The 25080-nt window shown below is 50.3% G+C and overlaps 9 protein-coding genes across 9 annotated transcripts; 3 read left to right on the top strand and 6 right to left on the bottom strand.

Annotated features, from left to right (window-relative positions):
* Nucleotides 1–323: 323 nt before the first annotated feature.
* Nucleotides 324–866, bottom strand: PtrM4_051770 (kinesin light chain 1; the record flags this gene model as incomplete). Its single annotated transcript, XM_066104925.1, has 1 exon — nucleotides 324–866. One exon carries the CDS (start codon nucleotides 864–866, stop codon nucleotides 324–326), a length of 543 nt encoding a protein of 180 aa, XP_065959489.1.
* Nucleotides 867–1334: 468 nt separating this feature from the next.
* Nucleotides 1335–3632, bottom strand: PtrM4_051760 (uncharacterized protein; the record flags this gene model as incomplete). The annotated part of the gene is made up of 1 exon (XM_066104924.1): nucleotides 1335–3632. One exon carries the CDS (start codon nucleotides 3630–3632, stop codon nucleotides 1335–1337), a length of 2298 nt encoding a protein of 765 aa, XP_065959488.1.
* Nucleotides 3633–5427: 1795 nt separating this feature from the next.
* On the top strand, nucleotides 5428–6605 carry PtrM4_051750 (uncharacterized protein; the record flags this gene model as incomplete). Its single annotated transcript, XM_066104923.1, has 3 exons — nucleotides 5428–5495; nucleotides 5545–6514; nucleotides 6564–6605. 3 exons carry the CDS (start codon nucleotides 5428–5430, stop codon nucleotides 6603–6605), a joined length of 1080 nt encoding a protein of 359 aa, XP_065959487.1.
* A 1524-nt stretch (nucleotides 6606–8129) lies between these two features.
* PtrM4_051740 (UbiH, 2-polyprenyl-6-methoxyphenol hydroxylase and related FAD-dependent oxidoreductase) lies at nucleotides 8130–9565 on the bottom strand (the record flags this gene model as incomplete). The annotated part of the gene is made up of 4 exons (XM_001936949.2): nucleotides 8130–8523; nucleotides 8574–8893; nucleotides 8940–9494; nucleotides 9548–9565. 4 exons carry the CDS (start codon nucleotides 9563–9565, stop codon nucleotides 8130–8132), a joined length of 1287 nt encoding a protein of 428 aa, XP_001936984.1.
* A 2113-nt stretch (nucleotides 9566–11678) lies between these two features.
* PtrM4_051730 (uncharacterized protein) lies at nucleotides 11679–14420 on the top strand (the record flags this gene model as incomplete). The annotated part of the gene is made up of 1 exon (XM_001936948.2): nucleotides 11679–14420. The coding sequence occupies one exon, from the start codon at nucleotides 11679–11681 to the stop codon at nucleotides 14418–14420; it is 2742 nt and encodes a 913-aa protein (XP_001936983.2).
* Nucleotides 14421–15510: 1090 nt separating this feature from the next.
* PtrM4_051720 (uncharacterized protein) lies at nucleotides 15511–16017 on the top strand (the record flags this gene model as incomplete). The annotated part of the gene is made up of 1 exon (XM_001936947.2): nucleotides 15511–16017. The coding sequence occupies one exon, from the start codon at nucleotides 15511–15513 to the stop codon at nucleotides 16015–16017; it is 507 nt and encodes a 168-aa protein (XP_001936982.2).
* A 235-nt stretch (nucleotides 16018–16252) lies between these two features.
* On the bottom strand, nucleotides 16253–18099 carry PtrM4_051710 (uncharacterized protein; the record flags this gene model as incomplete). Its single annotated transcript, XM_001936946.1, has 3 exons — nucleotides 16253–17009; nucleotides 17058–17496; nucleotides 17559–18099. 3 exons carry the CDS (start codon nucleotides 18097–18099, stop codon nucleotides 16253–16255), a joined length of 1737 nt encoding a protein of 578 aa, XP_001936981.1.
* A 1458-nt stretch (nucleotides 18100–19557) lies between these two features.
* PtrM4_051700 (Carboxypeptidase C (cathepsin A)) lies at nucleotides 19558–21310 on the bottom strand (the record flags this gene model as incomplete). Its single annotated transcript, XM_001936945.2, has 3 exons — nucleotides 19558–20575; nucleotides 20631–20974; nucleotides 21026–21310. The coding sequence occupies 3 exons, from the start codon at nucleotides 21308–21310 to the stop codon at nucleotides 19558–19560; spliced, it is 1647 nt and encodes a 548-aa protein (XP_001936980.2).
* A 1093-nt stretch (nucleotides 21311–22403) lies between these two features.
* PtrM4_051690 (uncharacterized protein) lies at nucleotides 22404–23682 on the bottom strand (the record flags this gene model as incomplete). Its single annotated transcript, XM_066104922.1, has 2 exons — nucleotides 22404–23313; nucleotides 23387–23682. The coding sequence occupies 2 exons, from the start codon at nucleotides 23680–23682 to the stop codon at nucleotides 22404–22406; spliced, it is 1206 nt and encodes a 401-aa protein (XP_065959486.1).
* Nucleotides 23683–25080: the final 1398 nt, after the last annotated feature.

The following is a 25080-nucleotide window of genomic DNA, read 5'->3' as shown; positions in this document are numbered from 1 at the left end:
ACGCGGCAGCTTGCAGTAGCGTGCTGAGATATCCATATGTCTGCCCCGCGCGCTGTGGCGAAGCACTGCAGCTCTAAGCACTCCGCCCCAGGCAGCTCTTATTCCCAACTTTGCAGACAGCCATCCTCCAGGTTCGCTTCTCACCTAGGACAAATATTACTCTGCGTTAATACGCTGTGCAGGGTAGATCAAAGCTGTTAAAATCAACAGAAGCTACCGCTGCGCTATAGACAACCGTCCAAAGTCATGCTTAAACGATCTGTAGCATCTAACATTACGATCTACGAATAGTGGCAGCGTTATAAAGTCTTCTTATTAGAAATTTAGTTACGGTCCGCTCGCCAATTACTTATCGTGATGAGTGATGACTGTGTATTAGAGTGTTGCTCGCCAAGAACCCGCAAATATAGCTGAAAGCATCTTTCCATTACTACAAGAGCCTCCACGTAACGAGCTTGTGAATGTAGCGTGAAAGCGAGATTGTGCATGCTGGTCAGCGTGGAAGGATGGTCCTCTCCCAGCTTCGTCTTGCGAGTCTCCATCACTTGCACCTCTAGCGTCTCAGCGTCGTCCCATCGGCCTTGGTTCCTGTATGTCGACGCTAGGTTGGCCATGCTGGTCAGCGTGGAAGGATGGTCCTCTCCCAGCTTCGTCTTGCTAGTCTCCATCACTTGCACTTCTAGCTTCTCAGCGTCGTCCCATCGGCCTTGGTTCCTGTATGTCGACGCTAGGTTGGCCATGCTGGTCAGCGTGGAAGGATGGTCCTCTCCCAGCTTCGTCTTGCTAGTCTCCATCACTTGCACTTCTAGCTTCTCAGCGTCGTCCCATCGGCCTTGGTTCCTGTATGTCGACGCTAGGTTGACCATGCTGGTCAGCGTGGAAGGATGCTCGTCAGTAAGCACTCTCTTGCTTGTCTCCATCACTTCTACAAACAGCCCTTCAGCCTCCTTATATCGTCCGTCACTCAAAAGAGTCCTAGCAAATTTCGATGCAAGGCGCAGTCTTTCGCCGTCGTCATCATCTGCTAGACTATGCGACAGAACATACTGGGCATGCGGAAGCAGTCGTCTCCACTTGCTTCTGTTACTATGGTCATCGTCTGGAAATACCCGAAGCAGCTGTCTGATAGTGCGTTTAGTCTATTCTTGGAGCCGTCCCTGCACCAGTGATCGGAATGGTCTGGTCTGGTCTGGTCTGAGGGTACAGACCAGACCAGACCAGGTGCTTACATAAGGACCGGTCCGACCAGACCGGTCCGACCAACAAGACCGCCAAGAATGAGGCTGAAGCAAAGAAGGAAGCCGAGGAAATGTGTTTTACTACTGACTGTCAATCTAGTCGTCTTCGTTCTCACTATCCTCGATATCGCTGTTCCCCTCAGCTTGGGGCTTTCCATACCAGGCCCGGAGACACTCGCACGCTTCTATAATATCTGCCTTCAGCCTACCACGGCGATCGACGATAGTAAGCTTCGCGCTACTAAAAAGACGTTCGCATTCATCCGACATAGGCGAGATCGCAAACATGTCTAGAGCGAAGCGAGCGAGATCTCGTTGGGAGTCGTAGCGAGATAGCCAGTACGCAATAGCCTCATTGCAACCTGCCTCTTCGTTATGAAGCCGGTCAGTAGAGATGTATTGTTCATACAAATCAGTTGTAGAAACTGGAGCGTCTATTCGAATGCGCTTATGTTCCCGCTGGCGATCAAATGCTGGGTCAGGATCTCTCTCCTTCCTGGCTGGTGGTGGCAGCATCTCGACAGGGTACCTTCCCTTATACTCTGTCTCCCAGAGATGCTTCACCGCTAATTGTGCGTTTTCAAACCACCTCTTCTTCTCTTCGTCGCCATGAAGAACCCACTCTTGCCTGAACCATCCCCACTTGCGATATGGATCAAGGATTTGAGCCGCATAATATGCCGGTGGAAGGTCAGTATCTTCAGGGAATCGATTTTGCCAATTCAGCTGCTGATTGTTATAGTACTCAACGCACTTTAACCAAGCAGCATCAGCGCAGCCTTGAAGGTACTTCCATGTAAAGTTGTTATCGTCCTCAGTGTGGATGTCGTGGTAGTGATCCTTCGTCTCGCTTATCTCCCGGAGAAGGCAGTCCAAAGTTGAAAACCAGTCCGCAAGTGACGTCTTCTTACCTTCAGAAAGCAAAGTTGCAGCATAGAAGTCTTTGAGAGCGAGTTCAATCTTTTCAAGCTCAAACCAGTGCTGTCCATCAAGCTTAAAGTTCGCGATCCCTACGGAGCCCTTTCCAGGTACATGACGAGCCGAGAAGAGCTCTAAACGTTCTCGAACATTTAATGCACGTGTAATCGAATAAAACCATGAGTTCCAGCGGGTCGAGTTGTTCTGGATAAGCTCAAGCCCGTCGAATTGCGAAAGATCTCCGCCGATAATAATTGTAGCAAACTCCTCACGCCGTTGTGGAGTAAGCCTGATGTATCGCACCAGGTTGTGAAGACGACCCAAACATCCGAACTTCTTCCAGAGCTCTTCCACCTTCGTATAGTCGCCACGTTGATGATGCTTCTCCAGCTTCGCAAGATACTTCTCACAGTTTCGCCCCATAAGGAACGCCTGGCAACAGAGGTTGATGACATGGCCCAAGCAACGCAGCCGGCGATGACGACGTTGTTTTGACTTCATCCATGGGCAGAGATCCTTGAGTATAAACTCAACAGCGGTATCATTTGCCGAGGCATTATCCAGCATAAAGTATCCAATCTGATCTCCGCTAATGTCGTATTCTTCCAGCAATTCAAGGACCACCGATCCAAGATTCTCTCCAGTATGTTCGCCGTATATACGTCGCATACCTAAAGCGGTAACACGTCGCATGCCGGTAGTATCAATCCACATAGCGACGACGCCTAGGATAGCGTAAGGGTTTGGTGAAGTCCAGAGATCAAAGGAGATAGAGATCCTACTCCGTGAATGGTGTAGGTCCTCCCTAAGCTGTTGCTTCTTCGATATGAATGCATTCATTACCCAGCTTCGGATAGTCTTCGCAGCCTTCGGGAGGTGGTTGAGTAGTGCCGGATTTAAAAAGAGGAGTAGTTCACGAAAGTACTGGTTCTCTAATTGAAAGAAGGCGATATGGCAGTACACAATCCAACGAATTAGAAGCTCTTTAAACTTCTCTACTGACTCCTTCCAGAAAAAGATGCTGGAAGCAGCCCCATCCTTTTGCTGGTCGATTATAGACTTCCGTACAGAACCCTTTCGCTTGATGCCACTCTGGGGATCAATCTGGTGCTTCTGTTCCAGGTGATTCCGGATCCTAGAAGTGCCATTGATGACAAACAACTCTTGCTTGCTCTTCCCAACCCTGCACTCATGGCAGTAATACACCTCTTTCTTATCGCTATCTCGAATGTATTGGAGTCCGTACTTCCAGATGTGTGATGTACCTTGACGGAAATCCTTCCTTGCAATTATTGCACGTTTCACGTACGTGATACCGCCCTGCACGAACTCATCTGGAGATTCGTGATATTGAATAGGAGTGGGTGATAGTATAGGGGTGGGTGATGACGTGGGGATAGGAGATGGAGTAAGAGACGTTAAATCTAGTCTTATAATATTCGATGGGGACGGTGAGGTTGGTGTTGAAGGCTCCATAACAATAGTATATAAGTAGGTTGTTAAGGACTTGATTGTTCTATGTAAGTAGAAGACTTACCTTGATCTTAATGACTCATATTGTGCTAAATTTTCTGGCTAGATTAGTCTAAGATCTAGTCACGTGGACCTATTTATAGCCGGACCGGTCCGATCATCTAGACCGGTCCGACCACGGTCTCAAAAAATCGCCAGACCAGACCAAGTCTTGGCGGTCTAGACCAGACCAAGACCAAGTCAGACCAGACCATTCCGATCACTGCAGCCATTTTTGGAGTGACAATTTCCTTCTCATTTTTTTCAAGCTGCAGAGTGACGCGACACTTCAAATCAACCAACACCTTCAAGACTGGAGGCATAGCCTTAACGGTCTTTATGTGGATTTGGTAGACAGATGAAGAGTTTTTGGGCAGATATTCGAACTGAATGTTAAGGCGGACGCGAGTACTGCTACTGAGCCAAGGGGCAATTTTCTTAAGCGGGTCTGAAAACCGGAACAACGTTGCATTGTCTTTCGTGATGCTAAGCTCGATTTTCACGAGCGAATTTGCTGGATCGCGAATCTTCAGGTGCCACGGATCATACTTGAGATCAGCTATCCTCGATGGATGAATCAAAGTAGTCTGATTCCAGTGTTCAATAAGATCATTTGCTACCTCATTTCCAGTATATGTAGCGAGCATCTTAAAAGGCGAACAAGAAAATACCTGCCTGCGTGGATCGTAACAGCTCAGGACAGGGAAATCAAATAGTCTTGAAAAGACAGCCTTGTTGTGGGTAATAGTGGGTGCTGGAAGAATTGAAGGATTGAACTGAGGTTATATTGTCTGAGTCTACAAACTGTATATGTAGGTGGGTGACCGTAAACAGCGCTAGTCCCAGATAGGCATCGGTCCATTACAAAGGTACGTTGCGACTGCAGGAGCAGAGCAGGAGAGACCCCAAACCGTAACAGTCCATGACGCGGTTATATCCGTTGGCCAGTCGGATAGGCTCCGCGAAACTGTTCATCCTCTTCATTGTTGTGATGAGAGCAGCTCTGTCTGGATGTGGCATAGCGATCAAACTTGACACGTTGATTAGTACACTAATATCAAAAACGGCTGTATCATTCAAACGCACCTTGTGTATCCGGTAACGGCAACCTTTTAGCGAGCTTTCATAGCTTCCTCTTCCACGTGCGCATCGTTCCACTCTTTGAGCAACCTTGAACAGTCTTAGCAGCTGATATAGTACCGTCTAGGGTCCACTTACGGGCTCAATTTTTTGCGGAGATGAGTCAGCTTCTCGGTCAAAGACATTGGCTGCGGAGTAACTGAGCTAGTGGCTTTTTGTATCCGAAAGCTAAGTACGGCTGAGTGGCTGCAATCAATGGCCGGCAATAGTGTCGTTGAGCGAATATCTTTGTTAGGTATCTCTAATACCAGTTCTCGCACATGTTCGGAATATAACCTGCAAGAAGCCCTGTACTAGTGCTATTTTCCAGTAAGTGAACCATGGAAGCAAGGTATGGACTATGCAATTGGGGGATTCACCGTGCACAGGTTTAGAAATGTGGTATCTGTGACGTATACCTTACCTTTATTGCCCTGAACCATTGTGAGTGGTCAGAAATTATCCAGATAAAAATTCCAACAACTTCTTTCAACTCTTATATCAACCAAGACGGAACATACCACGCACAATCAACGTTTCTGGACTTTTACTGACGATCACCGCCCACGAACCTTATATCGTGATATTACCTACTCTTCCGATTTGAAAAGCTGGTTCCATCATAGGAGCCAAACGGAGCATGGAGGTAGAGTCATTACACATGCTTTCAAAGTGTAGCACAAGTGAGCTCCGATGGCACTATCTAAAGTAACGCTGACACTTGTACCTCTCGCAATTATCTCTGACTGTGAGTCAGGTTCAATAAACAGAGCCGGGAGATCGAAATCGAAATCGAAAACCTCGACGCCCAGAGACAGGAATGGATCCAGAAACATGGCCCAGCGCATCCGAGCATCGGCTTCAGTTTCCTCGAGCGAACCAACGCCCAAGCACAACTACGCGAGTTCTTCTACAAAAAGAAAACCTTGACGCATCGCTTGGAAAATGTGAAATCATTTTTAGCTCGCGTAGAAAGAGTGCGTCAAGAGATCGTTTGCCGAAACGTATGCGACTGTGTCTCCACAAAATTGCCTAGAGAGCTCCGCGACATGATTTATAGACATCTCCTCGATCAAGAACTAGTGAAAGTTGACTTTGGGTTCCTAGTTGCAAGGGGATATCTAGCTGCCGCATTTGTTCCTTTTGAGGAAGCGAGAAAGATAAACAGCGACCTGATCGCGGAAGATCTCCACTGGAATGCTTCGATCACAGGAAACAACTTCCAGCACGAACTCACCGAGTTGTGGTATACTGAGGCCACTTTTGATCTTGGAACCAACGCAAGATATGGAGATATGGTTCTCAAATTGGATCGTAGGACTCTTGGCTTCACACCCTCTAATCTGATTAGACACCTCCAATGCGATGTAGAACCCAAAGTGGCGTTCTCATCCGGAAGTTATCAACTTGTTGCTGATGGCCATAACCTACTTCAGTGTCTCGAGTTACTCCCAAGGAAGATTACACTTACCATAACGCTCAAGCCGTTGATTGGAAATGGAGACTGGTTAGAGATGTGGGAGTTCCTTTACAGTATTACCCACAGGGGATGGGCGTATACACATGCTCGCCAATATCGAAAAATGATAGCATCTTTGATGCCGACAGTCCTCTCCTATCGCCATGCAGGTCATACTGTTGAGATTATCGCACCGGGCTGGAAGAGCTTCTCGGTTTCCACTTTTGTTGAGCTTTCGGAGCCTGACTTTGAAGTCTGGATCAAGACAGTAAGTCTACCGGAATTACATGCGATAGTTTCCCAACTGAATTGACCAGGGCTTGCCAGAGTCGTTGAGAACATCTTTCTCTTCAAGGTAGACTACGCTACCCACCGCCGCTGTTTATTACCTGCAAATAATTTGAAGACTTTTGTATGCGGTGGTTTGGGGTACCTCGGTTCGACTGTAATATGGTACCAGAGTCGCCACAGAGCTGAGCACAGCACAAGCTCATCATAACCATATGAAAAGACTATCCATTCATAGAATAAATCTCACTTATTTCCTTCCTCGGTTGAACACCAGCGGAGATTTTGATCTCGTACGTAGAAAGAAGAAGTTTCGTTTCGCTCACATGGAATAATATACAGGACGTCGAGGTTTTGAATTTCTGTATCTTTCGTGTGCGCGCAAAAGTTTTCATCTCCTTTACCTTACCACGGTACCCATCCTTGGCTTACGAGATTGAAGAACCCTCGATTACATCATATTGATGAGAGCTCTACCGAGTCTTTCCACGCTTGCCTTGTGATAGCTTTGTCCACAGTAGAAAAATGTGCAGAGGCTGCAAAGGAAAGCTAAAGGAAAGCATGAGAAGTTGGTATACCCAACAACAACGAAAAGTTTCGAACTTCAGGCTTTTACATAGTGCTAGGCAAAGGCATTAGTTAGAATAAGGAGGGCGAAATAGATATCGAGTTGTCCAAGCGCAAGCGTATCGGTGACTGCTTGGACGCCCCTGAGAAGACTAGTAAGTCGGATACCGAGAAAGTGAACATGCTTTCCCTGGTGCTCATATAGAGCATTGGGAGAGTCTGAGTATGTTCGAAACAAACACCCCGAATAAGATAAGGATTGCGCGCTACGGGGCGGGAAACGGCAAGGTGGGCGGTAGAGGTGTGGTTGCTCCGCCGTCAAAGCAACATCAAGGGCTCGTTCAGAGCCGCTGTTGAGGAAATAATGCAGTGCAAATGGTGTCGCAATTGTTTCGCGACTATCACTAAAGCTTCACAGGCGCGATTGCCCAACAATTCTAGACGAACAAAAGTATCGAAGGACAGACAGTATGAAACCCAGTTAGATAGGACATCTCCGCGGTAGTTGGAGTGTCTTATCGATAAAACATCCCCACTACCACCTATTCAACCTAGCGCATTTACTCGCTCGATCGGCTCGACCCGCGCCTGCTCTTCGCCGAGATCTAAACTCAAACACGATGCACATTCCCTTCGTAGTTTCCCAATTGAAACCATGGTCGTTGTTGCAGGAGAAACGCAAAAACGCTATTTCCGTGATGAAGATCAACTGCTGACTTTGTGAAACCGATTAGACTAGGTACGCAAGTAGTCTCTGCGGGATATAAGAGTAGTACGCGTTGGGAGATGGCCGAGTGAGCCCGGCGTGTTGGAGATTAGCTGTGCGAAACGGTCGATCGGTTGGGTCATGAGATTGGACCCTGAAAGGGTGTGAGTGGTTTTTTGGGCAAGGGTGGCCTGGTGTGGAGTGGTAGACATGATGGCACATGAGTTGGATGCCTACAGGAAGGAATGAAGGAATATGTGCATCATGAGTGGTGGGGTTTGAACATGTCTAAATTCTCTGATTCATACTTTCCACTCCACCTTCAAGCCGCAGCGCTGTTCTCGGCCAAAACCCCGTTACTCGTCTCCAAATCTCCCATTGCCTTGCCGCTCTGCTTCTGCTTACTCTTAAAGTACTGCGTGAAGTCGTGTCTAACCTGGTGGATATTGTCCGCTAATTGCTTGCCCCAAACAAGGTCGTCGTTCGCCTTGCCACACATTTCGAAGAATTGCTTGCGCTTCTCTTCATGCGCTGGGTCCCAGAGTCTGTGGAAATTGTCTCGTGATACGGGATCGATCATTTCGCGCCAAATCTTGATGCGAATCGTGGAGTAGAGGTCAAGGATGTCTTCGTCGAGTTCGTCGAGGTGGATGCCGGTGAAGCAGTCGTAGAGAGAGCCGACGTCGGCGAATCCGCCTGTGAGACCCATGCCGCCGCTGGGAGTTGTTAGTATAAGAGACTTGAGATGATTCGATGTAGGACGTACAAGGGGTTGCAAAGATGGGCTGCATCAGCTACTAGTACTATCTTCCCTACTCGGAAGCTAGGCGCACATCTTTGTTGGAGTTTATAAGGGCTCATGCTGATGAGCTTGTACTCATCTGGTTTCGGATGCCCGGGAAGAATCTGCTCGTAGCGAAGCGGTTGGCGTTTGATGAGTTCTTCTTTGGAGAGTCCCTCGCTATCGCCGTATGTTACCCGCCATAGACCGTCATTGGTGATCTTTGCAGCCATGTACCAATCAGTCGGATGGACGATGAAATTCGAATCCCAGAAGTCAAATTTCTCGTCAAATGGGAGGTAGACCTGTGAAGTTAGCATGGGGATTTCAAGATGGCGCTGCAGAACTTACATTGGTAGCAACAATCTGAGCCTTCAATGTCTCTCCAGGGTATTCCTTTCCGAACAAGGCAGTGCGAACACCACTCGATGCTCCATCTGCACCAACCAGATAGTCTCCTGTGATTTTCTTCTTTTCCCCATCTCGGGTCTCAATGATTGCCGTTGCACCGTTCTCATCTTGCTCGACACCAACCAGCTTGTGGCCCCACTTGATCTCTGTGTTGGGATAGCTCTCAAAATGCTTTACAATCAGCGGACCAAGCCGATCAAGTGGTAAGACAACCATGGCATATTTTGAGTCATCTCCCTCACGTCCCATGCCTCCTAGGAATGTACCATCTTGCAATCGCCAGCATACGCCTCTAGGTTTCAATCCCACAGCACGCACATCGTCAATAATGCCGGCACGATAGAAGTCGTACACAGCTGAAGGCGCGTAATGGGCGGCGCGAGGGTTGTCATCGATCTTTTCGTTGGCATCAAGAATCGTGACCTTGATTCCGAGATTCTTCGCAAGTAGTACTCCGAGTAGGAGCCCTGAAGGGCCTGCGCCTACAATAACGATCTAGTCGGGTTAGTCTCAGGCAGGACGTCTATCAAGACTGGAGTAGCCCATACATGGTTGAGTTTCGGCATAATTGTGTTCGTTTACTAGGTTGCTTGAGAATGCAAGTCATCTAAACGACATGGTCATTCGTCTTTAAAATCACATGTCCGCATTGCGCTTATAGTGGGGCAATGATTCCCCCGCTCCAACTGTCAGAGTCTCCATGCTCATCTCCCAGCGCTGCAGCCGTGCTGCAGGTGCGGGGAAGACAGCTGCACCTGGAAAGCCCCACACGACCACTGCCAGTGGGGACGGCACTGTTTGCCGGAGTATTGTATTGCCGGTCCGTGGAGCAGGGTATGCACGTGATGGCTGAGTCACTCATGCTGAGTCATGTCGGCGAGGAAAAAGCGTGGCGAGACGTCATGCGCGCGGGTTGGCGAACGCAAGCGGAAGGCATGACGTAGAGAACCAAGCCCAACACCTGCATGCGCCGGAACCCTCGTGCTCGAGTCTTTTTCTCAACATGTATCTTGAGTACGCATGTTACGAATACGCTGACGAAAGGTCTATTGCCATGTTCCAGACACAGCTTCTGTGGAGACTGGAGATGGTCGATCACAGGGAGACGATTGGGGTGGAGGAAAGATTGGCTGCGCGCAAAATTAGAACGCATACCTACTTACGCACACCGCAACACCACTCAGACGACGTCACCCCCACGGTCTATACCAGTCGCGTCGTACCCGCTGCGTCCGCCTCAGCATGTGACGATCACAAAGACGCCGAAACATGCGCTCTGATCTCTTCTGCATCACTTTTGTTGGGATGCGCATAGGCTCCCGGACCGCTGGCGGAAACAAGCTTTACCGGGCCTTCTAGGGTTTTCAGCCTCCCTATCGCCACCACACCTCTCAACCGCTGTCAGCCGCAAACCACTCTCTCACCATGGCTAATGTGACTGCTTCATATGAAGACCCAACATGTTCCTTCTCCGCTCGTGCCTGCCGCTCTGGACACATAGTGCAACGTCAATGCAACGCCGTTAGTTCTCGAACCAAGTCATAGCAACTAGAGCTCCACTTGTGTTATCATGGCGACTCGAAGCTCGTTCCCACGATGCCCCTAGGTATGCGACCATTGGGCCGACGCGCACCGCCAGGCTTGGACGACCCAGTTAATACCCACTGTGTGCTTATCTCGGCTTTCCTCAACCAGACTGATCTCAGGTTTTGGCACAACATGTCCACTTTTCTGTTGCGCCGGCTGCCAGTCTGGGAATGGAGCATTGCAAATCTTGGCCGCCGTGGTATCCGCGCTCTGACCTGTGTCGTCAGTCCAACAGCCTCATCAAACATTGTGCATACTCTCATGTGAATTAAACGTTGGAAAGGTACCGGATTCATTGCCAAGTACTCCTTTCAACGTCGTGCACAATCAAGTATGCCATATCGGCCAAAGCAGGCAAGCGTATACTGGACGAGCACCGGCCGTTCTGCGTTTCAGCAATATCGGAGTACGCGGTTTCCCTAAAATACCTTTAACGCCAGTGCAGCCACTCCCGCCGTACTTTTCAAGGGTCTGGCTTTTTGGGCTGCGACTTTGTGTCGGTCGCGATTCTGGCGCTCCCGGAAGACCCTGCAACCCTGCAAGAGTCGATCCACTCTCCCCTTTGTTAGCTGACGAACCCAACACCGAACCTTCTGGCCGCTGGTTTCGATGAGGAAAATTGGGGCTGTACGCCACTACAGACTTTCACACATCTTTGACTGCCTGGTGACGTCCAGTGCACGGCTCTTATCAACCCCACCTAGGGGCTGTCTGCTTTCCACCACGATTCCCTTCACCTTCGTTTTTACAAATTACGCCTGTTACGGCATCAAGTCCTGGTATACAGTCTTTACTGCATACACACATATCCAAGAAACCATACTCCAGCGGGGTCTCCAAACCTTACTATCCACTGATACCCGCCCTACATCGAAGATCTCTGCTAGGTGCATGAACTGTTCCAGACATCAGACTCTGAATTGAGATATTACCGATATCTTAGCGTGTGGCACACGGTCACCACGTGCACTGTTATCTGCTCCTAGTCGCGGAACTCGGCGCGTTACAGATATTACAGATTACTGCGAGTCGAGTGGTATTTCCGAGGTGCCCAACTAGTCTCACGATAGTGCCCAAGCACTACAATACATCATGAACCCCTTTCAAGTTGCAGGCTCTTCTCGCCAGAACAACTTCGAATCAGACGAACAGATGTCGACCACTCCTGGACGCAAGCGTGTTGGCTGGACTGAAGAGCAACAACCTGTTGTCCGCCGAAACCAATCACCAGAGGGTACTGGCTCTGCGGGGCACACCACGCCCCTCGAACGGTCTGATGTATCACAGGATGATCTCCAGAAAATACGCGCGTCGTTGCGGTTAGCTCTCGGGGATGAGAGTCTCCAGGAAGAAGTCATACAGGAACCCGTCGCAGCTCCAAAAGATGTACAGAAACCACGTCCAGCCATAAGGAAAGCGGGTCCTCGAACGCCACCACCAGAGTTTTATCTCAATGATCAACCGAATCCCTTTGACGACAACGAAGCTACCATCGGCCACGAGCTCAAAGAGAGGTCAGGCCTCGCCGCCCAACGCCGCGCAGCCAGACTTTCCAAGTCTGTAGGCACATACTCTGCTCCTGTGTCTCGACGCAACTCGAAGGAGCTCGCTTCGCCACCCGTCGAGCTCAATGACCTAACCCGAAAGTATGAGTCAGTGGGCGAGACAACTGACGATGACGACGATGATCCTCAGTTCATGAAGCGCGCGTCTATGCTACTCCGCCAGCACACTGTGCGAGCAGCTAATAGCCAGGCCGGACTCACTAACGATGATCTGTACCATACCGATGTACCACTCCAGTCGGGCCAGGTAACACCTGATGCGATGGAGGTCGAGGACGAGCACGTGCTTCGACCCACCAAGTACAGAACAGGAGTACTAGGTACGCTCATGAAGATGTCGAACAACAATGCGCAAGCATCGTCTTCGCGACGACCCGCTCACAACCGCACATACAGCGCTAGCACCTTCAGTGGAGCTTCTACAGCGGCCAACTCTCCAAACCCATCACCACCTGTGTCCGGATATTCCACCCCACGCGGGGGTCGTGCTTGGTTTAGAAGCAACAACCAGTCGGCCGGCACATCCATCTCACAGCTCGTCGGTTCATCAGCACACAGTTTCGCTACCCCAGCGCAGAGAGAACTTGGCCAAGAGTTTGAGGAGCAATACAAGAAGACCCGGCCAGGCATGGGCAAGCGAACCAAATCAGACGACTCCATTCTACCATTCAAGAAGAACAAGAGAAAGGAGGAGGAGATCAAGATCAAGATTCATCTCGCCGGAACACTAGCGCGGCAGAATTATCTTCGTAAGCTCTGCAAGGCTTTGATGATGTACGGAGCGCCTACACATCGACTGGAGGAGTATCTCAACATGTCTGCTCGCGTCTTGGAAATTGAGGCACAGTTTCTGTACATGCCCGGTTGCATGATTGTTGCATTCGACGATTCTTCCGTTCACACTAGTGAGGTGAAGCTTGTCAGGACCACTCAGGGTGTCGATCTCGGTAAGCTCCGCGATGTCCATGAGATCTACAAAGACGTAGTGCACGACCGGATCAACGTTGAAGAAGCGACGCCACGTCTCGACACTATCATGGGACGCAAACCAAAGTTTAACAGATGGCTCAGGGTGCCAATGTATGGCCTAGCTTCGGCGACAGTCGGACCATTTGCGTTCCAGGCGCGTTTCATCGATTTGCCTTTCTGCTTCCTCCTAGGTTGCCTCATCGGATGGTTGCAACTTATCGTTGCACCCGGGAACGACCTCATCAGCAACGTATTTGAAATTGGTGCATCAGTCCTCACTAGTTTTGCGGCGCGGGCTCTCGGATCGATCAGGCATGATGGCAAAGAGATATTCTGCTTCAGTGCAATGGCCCAGTCCAGTATCGCACTCATTCTTCCCGGTTTTATGGTGCTATGTGCGTCACTCGAGCTCCAGAGCAAGCATATCGTTGCTGGATCGGTGCGCATGGTTTACGCCATCATCTACTCCCTCTTCTTAGGGTTCGGCATCACCATTGGCACTGTCTTGTACGGTATGATGGACAAGAACGCGACATCGCGAACGCAATGTCAACAACCCATGTCAACGAACTATTACTACTTCTTTGTACCTGCGTTCGCGGTCTGCCTGCAGATTGTCAACCAGGCCAAGTACAAGCAGATGCCATCCATGACTGTCATCGCTTTCATCGGCTGGGTAGTCAACTTCCACAGTTCCAAGTACTTCAAGAGCAACGCACAGGTCAGCAACACTCTCGGAGCTCTGGCTATTGGTATCGCTGCAAATGTGCACGCCCGCTTTGGCCGACACCTTGAGAACTGGAGTCTTGACATGTGGGAACACAAGCTGCGTCCTCATTTCGTGAAGTTGCGAAAGGCTTACCGCAGGAAATCTCCTGGTCCACTTCGAACGAGCAAGGTTGAGCGATCCGCCTACGATCCCACACGCTCCAGTAGCGGACACACATCGCGAGCTAGCTCGATTAGCGACTTCACACCTCACACACGCAAGATCGGGTACGGGCTCGCTGCGGCTGCCATGTTACCCGCAATCTTCGTTCAAGTGCCCTCTGGTCTGAGCGTCCAAGGTTCTCTCGTATCCGGCCTTACCTCTGCGGATCAGATTGTGCGCAACAGTACCGGAAACGCCACCACGCTCAGCAGCGCCGAAGTCGGTACCAGCACGACACTCAACTCCATCGCGCTTGATGTAGGTTTCTCGGTCATTCAAATTGCGATTGGTATCACCGTCGGCTTGTTCCTCGCTGCTCTGATCGTATACCCTCTTGGCAAGAGGAGGTCAGGATTATTCAGTTTCTGAGTAAAGACCCCTGGAACCAAAAATTCCACGTATTGCCAGAAAGAGTATACCGCAATCATCTTGCACCGGTGTGCCAATCTCCCGCCGCCAGGCACCGCGCACGCGCTCCGCGACACGGACGTTGCCGCGACCAGCGTCCGGCACCTAGTACCGGCGGCGCACGTACCTACCCAAACATCAGGGAACCAGGGAGAGGGATTGGGCATCAACGAGATTACCCAAAACAACAAAAATCTCCTTTGTATTACATTTGCTTTTACTATTATCTCTGCGTATCAAGCGAGTCATGCATTTACAGGAGTCTGAGGGTGGAGTGGGGGTCTGTCTGTAATGTTGCATTTCATGGCGTTTTAATACCTACAAGCTTTACCCTAGTATCTGCTACGACATTGATATTGCTCGTGCTGCCGATCGCCGGTGAGAGATTCGTGTTCGTGTTCGCAATCATTGTACTATTAGTTTTTTTTCTTGTCCGTGCAAAACGATGCCCATGTCGTCGTTGAGCTATTTTGCTTGTTCCTAAATGCCATGGTGTACGTCATGATGGGCTTTGTTGTGCTGAAAGTGGCGGTATGCATGGATTGCCGCATTCGGATTAGCGACGTGTGCCTCGAGACGGGGTGGGGGGTTTTGCCAGAAGATGCGGCTTATACTGCATATCCAGGTACGATTGGTGGTATTAACACGGGTGTTTATGATTATGTACACTTTTGTAGGGCTCACGTCCCGCTCGAACCTACCCCGCTATCCTGGACGCCTGATATCGAAATAGATGTGTATGTGTGGAGCTTGCAAAGCCGTCTCCACGTTTGAACGACGAGCCGCTCTTTTCGCTCCAATGATAGCAGCACCGAAGGATCAAGAACCCTCCCTACGGCGCGTGATTGCCGAGTGTATACCCACAAATGTCATGATTGTTGAGTGTCTCGATCCTGCAGCCGCATCGTTCGCTTACCAAGCCTATTCGCACGCACGAAAGCTCAAGTATCCTCTCCTACATACCTAAACAACTAAACTGGAGTGACAGCCCCCTACCAAACTGCCCAATCATTCACTTCCCAGTCAATTAAACAAAAAAAAAAGTCACAAAATGCCAATCCTCCAAATCCTCACCTTCACCCTCCCTTCGCCCTCGGAGGCGGAAGCCTCAGCACACACGGCGCTCTCCTCGCTCAAAAACGCAAAAGCGCCCGGAAACTTCGTTCTCGGCACCCGCACATCCGACAAATCTGCCTTGCAGCTAACATCGGAATGGCACGATCCGGCCGCTGAATTCACGCCCGAAGCAACCAGCTACCGACAAACCGTCCTTTCCACCCTGGGAACACCAAAATCGCTCTTCCATGTCTCCCTCTCCGGCTCCTCGGCGGTCTCTGCGTTCGCGTCTGGCAGCGAGGGCCCCATGGCGAGTCCGCTGGTGGAATACGTTCAGATTTATTTTCCGAGCGGGATGGTTGATGAGGCGTTTCAGGAGAAGATTGAGAGTGAGTTTAGGCAATTTAACGAGATTTGTATGAAGGTTGTGAGGGGAAATGGGGGGTTGAGGTATGGGTGGGTGATGGAGGAGCAGGAACATGAGGGGATAGAGGGGGGGTAAGTGTCGGTGTTTTTTTGTGGCGAGGGGGGTGGGAGGGGATGCAGTTTTTTGAGGAGGTTGTGAAGACCAAGGAGTACGGGGAGGCGGTAAAGATTTTGTTGGGGTGGGAGGCGCCGTGGGAGCTTTGGCATGTTAAGAGAGAGTTTTAGATGGGCATTGAGTGGGAAGAGGGATGGACGGGGACTGTTCGTGGAAGGGAGGAGATCGGCTTGCGAAATGAGTGTATTTCAAACGCTCACATGTACATTCTCCCTGCGATGGGAGTCTCAACAGGTAGACTAGAGAAACAACAGTGCCCAATTTTCTCGTTCCCGTTCCCGTCCTCTCTTCCGTGTGTAACCGCACCCCATTGCACAGGCAGCAAACTCGCATCTACATCTTCCGGAGGCGCATGGCAAGCCGCACTGATAGCCGCCGAGTTGCTGCCCACGAGCGGAATGCCAGCGGGATACCACAGTCGTCTCGATATAGCACCTCCCAGAGCGATGACACTTGCTAAGACAGTAGTCAAGATAATGGCGATGGGAGAATATCCGCAGGTCGAGATCTCACCCACAATATCTCTTGTATGGGTATCGGTGATCGCGATCTGCACCTTGAAGAAGCTTTGTGACGCAAGCCAGTGAAGGAGGCCCGAGGTGATGGTCATCGGTATTGCGTAACGATAAGGGAGACCGAGCCAGTAGGTGCTGCGTTGTTGGCCAGCTGGCGCTGTAACGCGGAGCGTTTTGCGGTCAACACCGTAGCTTGACCATTCTGCTGCAACTAACATGGTTGTGTAGAGTGCGTTGAAGGCGAGATACAGATATGAAAAGAGAGCTTGTGGGATATTCGCGAGAAGCACACCGCGTAGAAGTGGAGTACGGATATTGAGAAGGTTGTTGCCTTGAATAGCGCCGAAGCCCGTCCGCCATAATGCTCCAAGATCGGAGGGCTTGCCGCGGAGTGAACCAACGATGCATGGAATACTAAAAACGACGAGGAAACCGTAGCTGTCATGTACATTAGTTAGTATATACAGGGACATTGAGCGCACTCACGCCCAATATGTGGCGACCCATCTCCTTTCGCTTGGCGCCATTGCCCACATAAATCTTGTCGGCTTGAACTTTCTGAGGTCTCTTTGATATCCATCGGTTCGGCTTTTTGCAGCCCATTCATTCCAATTCCACCACATTTCGACGTGGCGACGTGTTTGCAAGCATCGTCCTTGCGTAGTCAGATCTGGGTGATCCAGAAAAGTCGCAATTGCGTCGCCTATTGTCACCAGAGCTGCATGGTTCCCACACATGCGGACGGTAAAAGCCATGCAGATGGCCTTGACTGCATTTGCAAGGATTATCAACGCGGCGATAGCAAAGCTGAACTGTAACTCACAGGTCTCGGTGACCTGTTCAACAAGGCAGTATTTGAGATTGCTCTGATACGGTGTCCATTGGGATATATCGCGTGGTACTTCATATTCATTGTTTGTATTACCTTTGAATTATGAATACATTAGCCACAGTTAGATCAAATACTGGATATCGGGAGCTGCTCACATGGTGATGCTGCATGGGAAGGACAGCGCCATCCATTTGATGGATATATCTCTGGACTGCTTGAGAAGGGTAGTGATATGTTGAAGTCCTGGATTTGATATGTGTCGTCGCTCGAGTCGTTTGACCAGGATTCGTTTGTGTGAGGCTCCCATTTGAAGTCGCCTGATTCGAAACGTAGAAGATCCCAAGTGGATGAATTACGCCACACTGTCGCCTCAGCCTGTATCAAGTAAACATTACCTACTGACGAAACATAATGGTCGTCGTAACTATCAAAGCACTGCGATATGCTGACTTTCTTGTACTTGGCCATCATGGTGCCGTTCAACGACATGATTTGTTCATTCAGATCTACCCTGTAAGGCTCGAAATCCGATGTGATTCTGTGCACATTCTCTGTGCTGGAATTGAGAAAGCGACTGTTGTTGTAGTTCCCACCACTCATCCAGTTCTCTGTAGTTGGCAAGACGGCGTAGTCGTTGGCCTGAAGACGCGTAAAGATGACCGAATTGAAGAAAAGATGGAGCGGTACAGAAGACATAAACAGAATCACATATATCAAAACACGATCTCTCCGGATGTACCAAAGGTTTCGTAGGTTCGGAACTCCGATATGCAGCCAGTGGCGCCGGGCATGTGCCTCGTCGACTTCTGCTCTATTGGGTGCAACAAGTACTTGCATGCAATAGTTGCTAGCGGCCAATAGCAACGTGCTTAGGCTCTAGGATTCGCTGTAAGCTGACGATCCCACGATCATGTATCGTAGACCTACATTTACAAGCAGGTGAACCCATATATTAATACTTCTTGTTTTCGCACAATCGCCGCGGTACATGGTACCTACGGCACCGCGTATCTCGTTTCGAGGGTCGGCTCGCACCCAGATCGTGATGCCCAGATTGACAACCAGGACCAAAAGAGCGCCAGCCAAGGATACAAGCGCACCGGTACGCCAACCACTCAAACGGTTTCGATCTAGGTTAGTTCGCATGTGCTGATGTCCAGATCGCGCTGGAAGGAGAAAATCATCATCATCGTGCGACGGCTCTCGGGTTTGCGTCGTGGCAGGGCTGGGCAACCTCAGTAGCGAGTTGGTCCGACTTCCTTCATAGGAGTTTTCTCGTTCTACATCCCTGTCCGTCGGGACATGTCGACTGGTATTGTCAATATCGCGCTGCAGTTGGGAGGCGCGGCCAACCTTACTCATTTGACTGGAGGAGCTCAATATTTTCCGGATCCCAGTTGCCACTTGTCTCAAGAGGCAGTTGTCGGTGCGGGACATCCGCGCGACATGGATTCATAGCGTGAAGGATGGGCAGACGCCAAAAAATCTTACATTATCCGAAGTTTGGTCCTGCAACGGCCATGGGCGGGTATTCGTCTTAAATGCGATGTGAGAGCTAGGCGTCCATGAACCATAAGCTGTGCCACACACACCTTGTCACAAAAAAGAAAAGAGGCGTTGTATGCACTGCCATTGCTGCATTGCCGGTCATGGCTGTGCAGTGGGGGCGGAAAGCAAGCTTTGTGGTCTGCATCTTGACACTACCCGTCCAGTCAATCAGAGACAGCAACGCCCCATGTGCCGATAACCCACTGGGCAGGGTCTCGGCAACTTTCGCATAGCATATGAGAGAAATGTGCGTCGAAGGAAGTAGTCGAAATCATTTGTGGCGAGGGAGAACCTGCGTCCATATAAGGCTAGTATCGCTATGGCCGCTAGCCACATTGGGACTAGACCGTGATGCTACGGAAGGGGCAGACAGGCAGACATTTGAAAAGGCGTCCACATGGAGGCCTGATGCATCACATGAGATATCTTCGACTAAAGTACAACAAAGAAGTTGTGAATGGATTCATCACGGCATACGGCGAGGGTCCTTTCGCACATGAGAAGATTGGAAAGTATGGAACGTATGATGTAAGCTCATTAGATTAGACGACGTGCAGATGTAAAAACACGGCGTATTAGCTATCTACATGCCACCCCTTCAAGACTCTAGTACGAGTCCCTCCTGAACCTCAGCATATTTGCGGTAGCATTCGAGCTAGGTGTCGCCGTAGGCGGGGGCAGCGGCACATAAGGCTCTGTATGCGTCGCCTTTGCCGTTCCATTTGTGCTGTAATCATCGGTAACAACCTTGCTGCCATCGGAAATGATGACATGATCTAGCACACGCTTAAAGTGTTCCAAGCTAGCAACTGGCTGGTAGTATGGCACCTCGTGACCAGCCTCGTAGATCCTGGTGAAAGAGAAGTTGCCGTACTCGCGGACCTCACCGTACTCAACGCCGTCAACGAGGAAAGGCGTGTAGCCGGCTGCGCGGAAAGCTTCCGAGTCGGTGTAGTTGACGGCTAGGGAGACAGCTTCACCACCGAACCAGTTGCAGATGTAGTCGGCGTCACCGTAGAGCATGGCGACGCGGACACCGTAGCCGAGGATCTCCTCGAGGTCTTCGATGAAGTTGGGGAAGACAAAGTCGCCGGTTTGTTGGAATCCAAGTGATACGTTGGGGGCGTTGGTGCTGGTGTAGTTGATGTTGACGCCGATTGCTTCCTGGGTACTGGCGAGGTTGAGGAAGTACTCAAAGTAGTCTGGTGGTGTCGGGTCATCGTAAGGGTGGCGAATGTCGTAGACACCACGGCCGCCGAAAGCGTAGTAGGGCTCTTCGACCAGGGAACGGCACAGGTTAGTGGCAGATGAGCAAGTAAGGTAGCCATCTTCGGTGGTACGATCAGATTGCCTGCAGTACTCAATTTGGTCATGGCAACCTTCGGGCATGTAGTAGGCCTGCTTCATGAAGGTGTAAATGGTGTCGTTGATTGACTTGATGCCGTAGGTGTTGTTGACAGCAAACTCGGGGTAGTAAGGAGCTTGGATCTGCTCATCAACGATACCGTTGATTATACCGAGAGTATCCATCTGTACTTCGACACCAGCAGCTGAGCCATTGCGGATCTTCTCGTTTTGCTGGTAGAAGTAGTTGTAGAAACCCGGGCCGTAATGTCCACCGTAGCTATTCGATTCATTAGCCATCTGCTGACTCAACTTGATTTGATGGGGCGACTTACCTCTCAGTCCACAGATTGAATGTGAAGTTGGTGATATCCGGGTCGAGCTGAGGGCTCAGCTCCAAAAAAGCCTGGAGGATGTGCCACGCACCAACCGCTGCAAAGTCGGTGGTGTTTGCCGTGTCTGGGTCGACAAGCGAGTATCTACCGTCGCTGTCGGTCTCGGTAGTCTCGTATGAGAAACCGACACCCACGGGCTGTGACAGATAGAGCATGTTGCTATGCTCGTTCCATGAGTAGGGGTTCAACTGCGTCTTGAGATCCTCTGTAACATTGCATGGGCCATGTTCCTGGAAGAGACCGATTAGGGAGTCACTTCCCGGTCCACCGTTCAGCCACAATGTCTAGGAGTGGTTAGTGAGAGCGGCAGAAGGCTAGGGTGAGACATGACATACCAATGGCTTTTCAGTGGGGTTCTCGCGAGCCTCGAAGAACCAGAAGAACATGTTGGTCGTCGGGTTCAGGCTGATATATCCGGCATAGTCATCGACACCTGGGGTGGTTTCACACACTCCAGCCTTTCCGGGCTGCTTGTACCTAATCTGAGCACCCTGGGCGGAGGTGATGGTCGTGACGCCAGTAGGGTCAGCGGGTACCTGACGCTCCTTGATGAAAGGCGTACGAGCGCTGCTAAGCGTCGCAGCCGCCAAGAGGGCAGCAATTTGAGTGAAGCGCGCCATGGTGCAAAAAGCTTGTCGTGCAGAAGAGATAACCAAGGCTTCAGCTATGGCTTGCGCAGTCAACAAGCGGCTCCAAGTGTTTATATAGCCATCTTAGTGCGAAGCTAGACAAGCAGCACAGCCTTCGTCTTTTCCTAATCATGTTCCTCGCATGGTTGGACTACGGACTCAACGTCAGGGTACATGGTCGCCAGGCCGTGAACCGTGTGCCACGGTAAAATAAATTAATCTGCATCAGGCAACTGGAAATAAGGATGATTACGCCAATTGGTCGGGAGAATATGGCTGAAGATCTTAGCGCTGATACGCTGGGATCAATACCTAAAGTTTGGTAGAACATGTGTCGTACGTCACCGGCATAAAGGTTGTGGAACTTGCTGTCCGGTGCTGATTTGCGATACATGCACTGCATACCAAAATCGCGTGGAATGGAGGTTTCACAGCCGCAACCCCCCTGACTCTGATGAGCCTCCAGCCTCACGGCCGTGACCATGGAAACGAGATTTACTGTCTCTCAGTGACTTTGTTCACCGGCCATAGTGAGAGCCGTCAGTAAGGTCCTAGCATGTCGTGCATGCAGCTCTAGCAGCGCTTTACCCGAACAAGAAGCTCGATATGCAAGCTTCTCGGCCAAGATTCGCCGCGCTTCGCGCCGAGGTTAGTGAAGCTTATAAACGTCATTATCTGGGCGTAACACTGAGATATGGGTCGGATTCGGAGGTTGGAGTGGTGAGGCGTGTCGTAGGGGGACCGGAAAGAGGGGAAGTGGCTGGCGTCCTAACCTGCCCCACGCGGCAGGACCACTTTGGTACCCGCGCTAGCTTAGGTCGGCAGGTCCGCACGCATCTTTATCGCAACGTTGGTGCTGTTGGTCGGCTACAGGTTAGACACGGCATCGTGCTGGAAGCGACGGGGATACAGGAGGTATTAGCATGTTTTCTGCTGTCATTTTCGTATGTGTACGTGTGCACTCAAAAAGGAAGCCAACTACACGGAGGATTATGAAAACAACCCACTCGCTAACGGACTTTCAGAAGTCCGTGATATAGAAACAAGGTAGCAATAAGTAGTAAGCACTTGAATCTCAACACTTTTATACTTGCATCGTATCATCCCAGACGAACTTCCACTCAGTCTTCTCCTCTGCCCTCTTCACCAACTTGACATTCACATCCCAGTCCGGCTTCGGCATCGCGTTCCACAAATCTGCATTGCGCTTCGTCGGAGCTGCCCACTGTCCGGCTGCCGGCAAAACGTCATACTGCAGTACAACCATTGCGACTAAGCTGAGGATCACATTGGTAGAGAAATGACGACCTGGACACATGGTTGCACCAGCCCCGAAAGGTCGAAATGCTGATGTACTGGCAAGATTCTTCTTGAAAGATGCGGAGAGAAAGCGGGTATGGTCGAATACGATTGCGCTTGAACCCCAGATGTCGGTGTTGTGGTGAATGCTTTGGCCCGGTATCATGATAACAGCGTCCTTCTTAAAGAGGTATTGGTCGGCTAGCTTCGTGTCCTGCTGAACCTGCTTTATGTTGATGACAGTGCTGTGGTAGCGTAGGGTCTCGTGGAGCATTGCCACAAGAGTAGGACATTGTTCTTTGATGCTGTTGAGTTTGAAAACTCGCGTCTTAGGGGCCGTATCGCTTGTCTCGGACTCGTCACTTGCAACGGCATGCAGCTCCTCGCGAATGATTCGTACGGCATTTTCGTTGGAAAGGATGTGGAATATGAGCCAGAACACGGTTACGGCGCCACTGCTGAGCATAGCAAGCGAGGTTGCCATCTCCATCTTGGCCGCTTCATCTGAAGAGAGGCCATGGCCCATGTTCATGCGATGCATCTCAGCGACCATTGGAAACGCTTCCAGGTGACCACCTTTTGCAAAGTACTTTCGGAAAGCGGCGATAACCCGACTTCTCGCGCGCATCGCTTTGCGTGCCGTTAAGAACGGGAAGGGACTGTACAAAAGGTGCTTGATGCCGGGTACGAACTTCCTTCTTGCTGTCAGCCAATGTTCATCGCCTCGGATAGTATAGCAGTCTGCCGGTCTGCCACAAAAAGACTTACCGCCAGCTAGTTTCAATGTCTGGGTCATCATAAGGGTTCTCGGGTCCATATATTGATCCAGTCATTGCAAGCGTGAGCTGATGCTGAACTAATGCCATTAAGCCATCTTCACGTCCATCAAAAAAGTCGTTGGGCAGGCTAGCGCTCAGTCGATCAACTGCTGATCGAGTCGCAGCATTAAGAGGCGAGCCAGACAAAAGGTATTTGTGAACGCTGGTAGTAAATCCATTGCCTTCCGACTTGAATGCTTTTCGTAACATCTTTTGTGAGTTCTTGTTCAACCCGCTGAATAGCATACCGAAGTCCAGAAGATTTGGCACGAGTATAGTAGCGTTCGCTTTGCTCTGAATTGTTCGGATCAGGCTAGGTGTATAGACGACATATAGCCTCTGGAAAGGCATCCTCAGCGTAAGTATTGGCATTCCATGTTTGCTCCTGCCAACCATTAGTGTGAGCATTCTCGGAGGGTCATCCAATAAGATAGCTTACCGTATAACGCTGAGATAGCCAGCTCCGTGGCGTAGGATACCAATAGCCGAGTCGAAGAACGGGACTCTAGTCTCCAATAAACATGGTTCTTCCTTGCTCTGAGTGCCATGTAGCAGGACTTGTAAGATGAGGTAGGCGATCACTGCCACGGCAACGGTTGCTGCCAAGATAGAATACATGTTGGTCTTTGATCAGTTTCCGAGGTTGAAGATACTGTTGCTTCGGAGATACTGTTGCTTCGGTTGGCAAGTCACCCAGATGGCTTGAGGCTTTTATGCGCCATTCCCGTTGAACCTTTCTTATCATGGCCGTCATCTCATGACTCCTTCAGCGGGGATGGAATACACCATGTTCAGTCGGCGATAGAAACATCGGTATCTAGAAAGAATCGCGATGCATGGGCTTGTTCGCCAGATGCCTGACTTCACCGATAAGGGACTGTAGAACCTCAGCCTGTGTTCTGGAGCCTCAACGGAACATGCCAAGTATGGCTGGACGTGAGCAAAGAGGACCAATAAAATGGCCGAGTGTGACCGAGAGCCATGACCAACGCTGCAAACAGTCGTCGCCTTCGCTGACATTACCAGAATCAGAGCGACAACCACATGCGTGTACATATCCGAGGACCCAATATCTCATCGTACGACTGAAGCAAATATCACAAGATTGATGTTGTATGGAAGGACCTAAGAATATCGCCGACTCGCTTAAAGTCCACGGGGGCGAAAGCGGGTAGACGCTCGACCCACGAGACGGGCAACAAAGAGACTCTCGTCCAAAACCAGGCAGGTAAACGGCGAGTAGTCAAAGAACACTAACGAGGAGCGAAGCAGAACGTGTGCCCTGATTAAGCGAGAGAGCAAATCCCATTACCTTGGTGCTGGAAACGGGCGTGTTCCTTGCCGTGGCAGAACTTTGACGAATGCGTTGGCTTGCTACTGACGTCTTCGAGGCGACCTTTCTTGTCGGTACGGCGAACAGAGTTGGGGAATGATGTGGTCATGTGGGTGGGGACTCTCGGCAGTCGGTTTGAAGTAGGATTACTCGGTGCTGGTATTTGCAAGGCCAACAGACTAGTACAGTCAGACTTAGCCACAATGTTAATGCGTACTGTTGTCGATTGTAGTCAACTCAAGTTCAGTGATGGGGGGTTACTGGGTAATCTCGAAACCGATTATTGTCTGGTCGGTGGTTGGTGATTACTA

The sequence above is a fragment of the Pyrenophora tritici-repentis genome, chromosome 10 (genome assembly GCF_003171515.1).
Source record: "Pyrenophora tritici-repentis strain M4 chromosome 10, whole genome shotgun sequence".
NCBI lineage: Eukaryota > Fungi > Ascomycota > Dothideomycetes > Pleosporales > Pleosporaceae > Pyrenophora > Pyrenophora tritici-repentis.
The sequence above is the reverse complement of the archived record's forward strand: the minus strand, read 5'-3'. Positions and strand labels throughout refer to the sequence as shown.